The sequence below is a fragment of the Pinus tabuliformis genome, chromosome 1_1 (genome assembly GCF_031772625.1).
Source record: "Pinus tabuliformis cultivar Carrire ecotype Pingquan chromosome 1_1, CPIR1, whole genome shotgun sequence".
In the NCBI taxonomy this organism is placed as follows: Eukaryota; Viridiplantae; Streptophyta; class Pinopsida; order Pinales; family Pinaceae; genus Pinus; species Pinus tabuliformis.
The window spans coordinates 122,462,120-122,471,594 of record NC_142297.1 but is presented as its reverse complement, the minus strand read 5'-3'; the positions used below and the strand labels follow the sequence as shown (position 1 = coordinate 122,471,594).

General features: G+C 35.7%; 1 protein-coding gene across 2 annotated transcripts; it reads left to right on the top strand.

The window, feature by feature from the left end:
* Positions 1-2,416: 2,416 nt before the first annotated feature.
* LOC149211943 (jacalin-related lectin 33-like) lies at positions 2,417-7,925 on the top strand. 2 transcript variants are annotated; one of them, XM_089391626.1, is made up of 6 exons: positions 2,424-3,111; positions 3,204-3,267; positions 5,457-5,654; positions 6,295-6,540; positions 7,070-7,300; positions 7,491-7,925. In XM_089391626.1, exons 1-6 carry the CDS (start codon positions 2,552-2,554, stop codon positions 7,740-7,742), a joined length of 1,551 nt encoding a protein of 516 aa, XP_089247752.1. In that variant the 5' UTR covers positions 2,424-2,551; the 3' UTR covers positions 7,743-7,925. The 2 variants fall into 2 exon arrangements, with proteins under 2 accessions (XP_089247753.1, XP_089247752.1); XM_089391627.1 differs by lacking the exon at positions 5,457-5,654 and having other exon boundaries at positions 2,417-3,111.
* The last annotated feature ends 1,550 nt before the right edge of the window (positions 7,926-9,475 follow it).

Genomic DNA, 9,475 nt, shown 5'->3' with positions numbered 1-9,475 from the left:
ACCTCCAGGATACACAGTTATGTCACTTAGGACACCTATGTGTTCCTTCAAGCGAGTGTGCTAAGATTATTTGGAAGGCGCACTACAATCGGGTCATTCGACAATTCGCAATTGGGAAAATAGTGGCAGTGCTGTAGAAGTATTTTTATTGGCCAAACCTTTGACAAGATGTTGGGAAGTACATAAGATCTTTCATTTCCTGCACCATTTCCAAACTTACCATCAATAAGCAAGGCCTATATACTCCTCCGCCCACTCATAATCAACCTTTGGAATCCATCTCCATGGATTACATGTCGATATTCTCTTCTACTAAGCATGGAAACAATTACGTTTTCGTGGTTGTTGACAGATTCTCTAAGATGGCCATCCTAATTGCCTGTAAGAAGTGTATCCCAACAGAAGCCACTGCTAAGCTCTTCTTTGAACAAGTATGGGTACACTTTGGGATCCCATAGTCCATTAGCTCAAATTAGGAAAACAGGTTCCTAAGTACATTTTGGTTAAGTCTCTGGTCTATGTTGGATACCAAGCTCACTAAGTCCACAAATTTCCACCCCAAAACTGATGGCCAAACATAGGTCGTCAATAGGATGGTCATACACATTCTACACTTGTATAACTCGAAGCATCCACACACATGGGACGAAAGCCTCCCCTATGTCCAACAGAGCTACAACAGAGTTCTCGATAGCTTAACTAGCCACAATCCCTTTCAGGTGGGATTGGGATTCCAACCACTATATCCCATTGATGTGGCCATACCATTTGCAGCTACTTAGGTAGCTTCGACCCATGTCCAATTCGAAGTTGACAGGGCTAACAGCTTCATTGAGCGCATCCATCACATCTGCCAATAGGTACATGACATATTGGACAAAGCCAATGCAAAGTACAAGCAACGACTTGATCAATATAGGGTGCCACACAAGTTCCATGTGTGCAACAAAGTTTGGCTACAATTGCAGAAGGAGCACCTCACTGGGCCCCATTGTAAGCTTCGACCATCACCAAGGCTGTAGGGGACAATGCCTTCGAGCTCAACATTCCAATGTTCCTTGGCCTGCACCAAGTGTTCGCCTTCGACCACACTTTCCACTATTACTGAACACATCCGACATTGCAAAACAACTCACACCAACAAAGTTAAACCCAAACTGCATGGAACAAGCCACAACTAATCAGATCATGGACACACAGATCAAGAATACTTGCCAACAGAAGATCCAACTGTATCGGGTTGTTAAAGTTAGCCAACTCTTGCACCAAGGCAAGTGGTTCATCAGGGAACAAGTTCAACAAAAGTTTCCCCATCTCATGGAGACATTCAATGCAATGGGGACCATTGCTTTCTTGGGGGGGAGGACTATTTCTTTCAGTTTTTGAGTGTCCTTAATTGTAGCACAATTTACTATTTTTAGCAGTTTTTCGGGTCCTGAATTTCCAAAGCCATTTTGAAACCTTAAACGATATTTTTTTGGAAAACGAGAAAACATGGGTCTTCAACTCAAGTTTGCAGTCGAAAGTTGTAGTTCTCGGATAGATATTTCTAACGAGGTATTGTGTGCGTCAAGCAAAGATCGTATACCAAAGTTACAAACCCGGGAAGTTCATGTACCAATTTACCCAAATGGGGCCCATAGTTTTGGTGCTTCATCTCCTAGGGTTAGGTTTTTGTATGTTTAGGGTTTTCTATTGTTTCTCAATAATAAATAGGCCTTCGAAGCTCATGGTAACACAATTTAGATGCATGTAGCCGCCACATCTCTTCTAAGAGATAAGCTACCATCACCCGAGCTAGTTTATTTTCATTTTGTATGTAAACATATTTCAATTCTTTAATATTAGTGAAATGAAGTTTTATTTCTACTACATCTGTGTGTTAATGTTTATATATGTATTTTATTGTGTTTTTGCATAAGTCTAAATCAAATCTTCAACAACTTCATAACTTGATCACATATCAAAAACATGTTAAACCATAAATGTGGTTTATCTTTAACAACTATCTTAAATTAGCTCATAACATCAATGTAAAAATTACGAATATAATGAATCGAGAAAAGAAAACTTATTACCATTCAAATCACAAAAACCTTAATTATAAAATAATTTATCAATTAAAAGAAAACAAAACTCATTAAAAAAATTAAAAATAATAATCATTCTCTATCCATTCTAATTAAAAAAACGATAAAAATAATAAATAACAATTATTGTCTATCCATTCTAATTAAATAAACGATTAAAAAACTGTGCACCCGTAAATTATAATAACTACGTAGGAATGCAAGTACTTAAAACATAAAGAACCGTGCAAATTGCCAAACATAAATTATTATAAGTTTTGTCTCTTTCCATAAGGGAAACGCACATTCGAAAAATAATAGTTATTCTCTTTCCATTCTAATTAAGTAAATGATAAAGAAACAGTCAAAGCGCAAACTTGGAGAAGAATTGTGTATAAAAATGAAGCCAGGAAGACCCGCAAAGGCCTAGGGCTAAATTAGAAGGTGCGTTGCTTGATGAACTTCAGTTTACAGACATTGAAATGGCTGATACAGTCGCTTTCTCCACCGCTATGTCTGATACAGTCGCTTCCTCCTCCTCTACCGCTGCATCTCCCAACAAATTGTACCACGTATTCATCAATCACCGGGGCTGTGATGTTAAGAAAACCTTCGCCAGTCATCTTTACCATCGCCTCTGTTCTGCAAGTATTGGATTGAGAGTCTTTTTGGACCAACCAGAAATGCGAGCGGGACGCACCTTTATTTCTCAAATAAAAGACGCTATCACATCAGCCTCCGTCCATGTCGCTCTCTTCTCCCCTCGATACGCAGAGTCGGAATGGTGTCTCGATGAGCTCCTCTACATGGTGGAGTCGAAGTCTCTGATTATTCCTGTGTTTTACCAGGTCGAGCCTGCTACGGTTCGGTGGCCAGATGGCAAAGGGGTTTATGCTGAAGCCCTGCGAATCCTTGAAAACAAGAAAACCTCTGACTCTCAGAAGCCGCGACACGACCCCGCCACTATTAAGAAGTGGAAAGAGGCTCTTTCTACTGTTTCAGAAATAAGTGGGTTCGATCTCGCTGCAGGGCCCTTTTACGGGTCAGAACCCTCCATCTCATAATATCGCAGCTTCTTCTATGCACAGCAATATGACAAGTTTCTAACCGCGTTTCTTCATTTTGTTGAACCAGTGACGAGGGTGAGCTCGTGGAGAAGATTGTTCAACGTGTGTTGGAAGAGATCAAGAGTACATCAGTGAGTTTCTTTTCTGGTAGATTTTCAGTAAGATGTAGCAAATCTATTTTAAAATTTTTGGGTCTGATTGTAATTTGAATTAAACTAAATTGATTAAAAAACCTACCATGTTGGCCAGAAAAAAAAATCATTTTATCTATTAATTAAATTATATGAAAACACAGTATCATTGATTACATCTTCCTCTGCTGCATTTCTCTGTTACAATGTGAAAATATGGCCTGCTTTTCTTGGCTGTCGTCTGGTGAGAGTAATCTGAGTTCTGAACGGCACAATTTTAAGTGTTACTCTGATTTACTTCTTAAAATGGCCATACCGTGTAGTTGAAACTTGAATCGATATACAAGAAAATTTATTGCCTGTTTGACATGACATGAATTTTTTGTGGAGACTTATAATTATGAGAGTCTACCTTAAAGATCCTGATTCGTTCCTTAGTTTGTCAATACAGTAGTCCTACGTTAACTACAAACTTAATTTGATTGTAGATTCAGGCCATTCGTCAATCATTGACCTTTTCTTTGTCTGCCCCTTGTTGGAAATAATTCCAATTACCGCATTCACTCTACATATCCTGACGGATCAGATTTTGTGTAGCAAAACAAAATCCTGTAACTGACCTCCTTTTGCAAACTGAAACTAGACATGTTAATGTAATTTTTATATGGCTGGGTATCAGGATGGAATTTGATTGTTATGAGGGATTTTCTGTCAAATACAGTTAAATTTTTTGTAAAATAATCGAGATCTTTGGTTGAAATTGTAAAAATGAATAAGGAACTGTGAAAACAGTCAAATTCAATGGGTAAACTCTGTCTTGAATTTCCAACCCTGCTGGGCATGTAAGCAGCCCTGTAAAAGCTTGTTTCCTGTTTACTATTTTATTTTTGCTGTGTGTGAAACAGGGAGAGGCTTTTCTGCTCAGTATATATGTAAACAACATTTTTCTGTCTTTCTTGTTTGCGGATGTATAAAGGGAGGAAATTTTATAGCCATGTGTTAGTGTCTCTATGCCTTTTTGGTCACACTGTTTGGCTCATCTACATCGATTTGCAGGGCTCTTGTTGTGGTAGAAAACACAGCTGAACAGGGTTCTTCCTGTGGTAAAAAGAACAGAGCTGAAACAGGGCTCGAACTGTGGTAAAATGAACAGAGCTGAATAGGGGTTTTTTGATGAAGTTAAAAAGGAGCAGCAGTCTCTGGTTTTGTAAATGATTTTTTCTTCCAGATATTAAATCCAAAGTATATCTCAGTTTGTCTAATGTGTGCTCTGTTCTGGTCTTTCTTCACTTCCGATTTCCTGAAACTGAATACGGTTAAGGTTGCAAGTTCCGAAATGACACAATCTTAACCCAAAATTATATGTGTTCAGATTGCAACCTTAACCGGATTGGAAACGGGTAGAAGCTGATTGATTTTTACTGCCCTAATGACCTAAATTTATAATAGATTTAAAACTCAGGAATGACAAAATCTTAACAGATTGCAGTAAGGGTTTAAAAAAATCAACAGATTTTTAACCAGATTGCAGTAAGGGTTTAAAAAAAGGAAGACAAGGTCAATAGGTGATTTTACTACCCAATCGCCTGATTCTTACCATCGAAGTCGAAACGTCTTCTGTATTGATCGGTTTGAAATGCCATTGAAATGGGTCGTAATAAAGCTACATGTATCGGTCTCCCACGTAAATATCGACATTAACGCTAGGAGGTGTGGTCTTAAATTCAATTCACATCAATATAATATAAATCCCTTGATTAGGCGCACAGAGCTTTGGTATCGTGGGTAGGGGACGGTCTGTTAAGTCGATACCACCACTGTTGCCAATTTTTAATTAACAAAAAAAAATACCTTGATTAGTTAATTTCGATACCACCACTGTTGCCCATTCTTAATTAAAAAAAAATAAATACCTTGATTACTTAATTTATCTGAGACATATAAATATAAATTTTGAGTGAATATCTTAATACACATTAATTTAAATTATTAAGTGAATATCTTTTCACCAACTAAATCTTAACAAATTACTAAACACTAAAAACAAACTCCTGTAAATGAAAAAAAAAAAACATGAAAACTAAAACAAATAAAAATTGTAGCTCCCAAATGTCTTCCCTTTTACTTAGTTTTTCTTTGAATTTCGTTTTTTCTTCTATAAAATTTGATCTCGTTTTCTTTAATGACAGGGGTTTTACTGCACTCAGCTATACGGCGGGAGTGGGGGAAACTATTGGAATGATGGCACATATTCAGGAATTAAAGGAATTACCATGACCGCGCAGAATAACTCGTTAACTTCAGTTCAACTATACTATGCTCTAGAAGGCAAAAGTGGAAACATTCCCGGTCATCGGTATGGAAGTGAAGTCGGTGATAAAATGGAAGTAAGTTACAAGATAAAGATATTGATTATAGATGGCAGATTCTGGATTATTTTGGAAATAGGAAGGATTTGAGTTAAAATTTTCCAAAATAGTCTGAATTTCCAATAAAGATGGTCAATTAAATATACCATACATATATATATATGTGGGGAGAACTTCAATCCTACTCTATTATTGTTTTGAAAACAAAAATGGAAACATTTTAGACCAACAGTATAGAAATTATATATATATAAAACTAACTCCAGTTTAATTTTATGGTTTTGAAGGCAAGAATGGAAACATTTCAGACTAAAAAGTGATATTAAGTTTTGATCGTACGTTTCGGAATGTTTTGAAAATTTGATAATTATGGGTGAAGTGAAAATTAAATAATTGACTCCGCTGAAATTTGTTAAATTGTTTTACAATATTTTGCAGAAGTCTTAGTAATTTTAAAACCAATTTTCACCGAACTATATGGATCCCCTATCTCACACCATACAATGAGATTGGGACACTGAAATCACGCTGTATATAAGAGTCCTAAGTCTGCAAGTGAGATGAATTATACATGACATATTAAACCTCGCAATTTATCAAAAGACACATAGAATATAAGGAATTCTTTTTCATCCGGTGGTTTTGTTGACCTGTGCAGTACACTCTGAACTACCCAGAGGAGATTGTAACCAAAATCAGTGGTTATATTAAAATATCTGGGTTTGCCATCACATCTTTGACTTTTCATACGAATCAAAGAATTCTTGGACCATGCGGGCAGGAACAGGGAACTCCTTTTGAGACCGAAGAAAGGGGCAAGATTGTGGGCATCTTTGGATCAAGTGGAAGTTTAGTGGATTCAATAGGAGCGTTTATGCTGAAGCCGAGAACCGCCACAGATAAGGTGAGTGAAGGTTTTTGAGTTATCAAATTATTTTAGTTGTAACAATTTAATAGATGAAATCAAGGTTTCTAAATAATTTTCTTGTGTGGCTAATTTTCACTTTTGTATTACATAAATGGTTAATAAATTAAATAATGCATAAGTATTTTGATCGAAATGATTGTGCTATTCTATATGAATAAGTATTTTGATCAACATGATTGTGCTATTCTATTTTACATATGTTAAATTGTATAATTTAATTTGGAAAACTATCTGAATCCATCTTTCAAAACATTTTATTCTTAATTTTTATTTTATACTAAGTATTTTGATCAAAATGATTGTGCTATTCTATTTTACATATGTTAAATTGTATAATTTAATTTGGAAAACTATCTGAATCCATCTTCCTTTCAAAACATTTTATTCTTAATTTTTATTTTATTATTCATAAGGTTGAATTCTATAATACAGAAGATTATCCAAATTCCTTATTCTTTGAATTGGTGGTGTTATTCTATAAAATCCATCGTTTTGTTTACAACAGGAGTTTTACCGTTCTCGAGTATACGGTGGCCATGGAAATAACTGGACGGATGGAACATATTCAGGAGTTCGACGGATTACCGTGACAGCAAATGAACATGCATTAACCTCATTTCAAATACATTATGGTCTGGAAGGCGATGACAGCATCAAGGATAGAATTTTTTGTAGCCATCGTCATGGAGGTACAGTAGGCCCTCCTCATCAAGGTGCACTCGGCAATAGATCAGAGGTTAGCTACAGCACGTTCGCTCAGATAAGGCTCCAAGTTAGATGTGATAAAGAATGCGAGTTTAGATTTTAGATTTTGAAAATTTGATAGATATAAGCTAAGTTTGAACAATTTATTTATATTAAAATTTTCAAAAAGTAAATCATTATATTAATTTAGGTTGTTTTTGTTGACATGTGAATGCAAGCAGTACAGTTTAAACTACCCAGACGAGATGTTAACCAAAATCAGTGGTCATTTTGGAAACTACAAGGCTTGGCCGGAGAGTTGGGTTGTGATAAAATCTTTGACATTTCATACGAATAAAGCGAAATATGGACCATGCGGGCACGAACAGGGAACTCCTTTTGAGACAGAAGAGGGAGGGAAGATTGTAGGTTTCTTTGGGTCAAGTGGAACTCTACTTGATTCAATCGGAGTGTATATGCTGAAGCCAAGATGAAGCCCATGGACTGTGGCTGTGACTAATTATTTTATTATTCCAACTGAAACATTTACCTACATTAAACCTAATAAGGTGCATTTAAGGTGCACACATATCTTTGGATTACCTTTTATATATTTATACATAAAATTTGGCCAAATTCCCATAAAAATTTCCAAAAACATGTAACATTTATACAAAGCCATGATACAATCTCCGTTGTCATGGATTTCAACATGCAGTGTATTGCAGGGGTCAGGGCTTGCAATCGGATTTCTGTGGCCGATTCTATGTCGCACGGAACCTTGCCTCCTAAACCTCGCCGCTAACGGAGAGCAGTCCGCACGAAACCCTAGTGGTCAAAGGACGCGTGAGCCAAAATAAGATGCTGCAAAATGGAGACACACTGGAACAAATAGGTAAGGGGATCCCAAAATCCCGAAAGTGAAACATGCATGTAAAAACACTTAAGGTCACAATTAAGTCAGAGATTAAATATGCATGTATAAAACATTTAAGGTCACAATTAAGTCAGAGATTAAATTGATTAAATTAGTGTATGACACACTTTTATTTGTGGGATTAAAGATCTTTTTTTGCTTATTGATTCGATTATTACGTCTATAAAAATATACATATTCTACTCTCTCTAGTTTTGAACTACCTATTACTAAGTCTATAAAAGCATACATATTTTACTTTCTAGTTTTGAACAACCTGTTTCTGCTCACTGATTGGATTATTAAGTCTATAAAAACATACATATTCTACTCTCTCTAGTTTTGAACTACCTATTACTAAATCTGTAAAAACATATATATTCTTACCCATAAATGTTAAATCATTTATAACTTTAAAATTCAAAAATTTAGTATAATCTAAATCAGGGCAACATTCTCTCGCAATTGAATTGTAAATAAGGAAAATACGACCTAATTCACAATGATAGTTAGTTAGAAGAGGATATTTGCAGCAAGTCGCAGAACATGCATGTCCGATTCTGGATACACTTAGTAGATCCATTCGGAGTTTTGTTAATTTTTTTTTTAAGGATTTAGTGATTTTTATTGGTGATCATAATCTGATTGCAAATTTGAATTATATAAATTTTGATCAGAATTACATAAATTTTGATGATGCCTACTATTTTATTGATTAAATAATATTACATATATACATGAACTTTTGTTTCAAGGTAGTTAGATTGATTTGGACAAAAAATCAATTGGTTAAGAGAATATCTCAACCACACACCAATTTAGGAATCAACTAGATCTAAACAATTCCTAAACATTATGAACAAACTACTTTACATAGAAAGAATCACGACTGAGACAAGTAGGAATTATATTTCCAAGCCTCCCTCTTAATGACTACTTGTCTCGATCTGAATCTACAAAGATCTACATCTGGTCCAATCTCAAAATTACATCTTATACCTTGTTCATGCAAACATCATCAAATTGTAGAGGTCCATATAAAGGAACAACCATCCACCTAAATGCATGGGTACCTAACTGCTCAACCACTGGTCTAGTAGGAAGTCCTTCACATAACCTTGTACCTTGTTCATGCAAACATCGTCAAATTGTCGACGTCCATATAAAGGAACAACCATCTACCTGAATGCATGGGTACCTAACTGCTCAACCGCTCGTCTAGTAGCAAGTCCTTCACATACATGGTTCATGCAACTCTTGATGAACTCTCTTTGACTTGGTTTTTTACACTTTGAGATTATTCCATCTCAC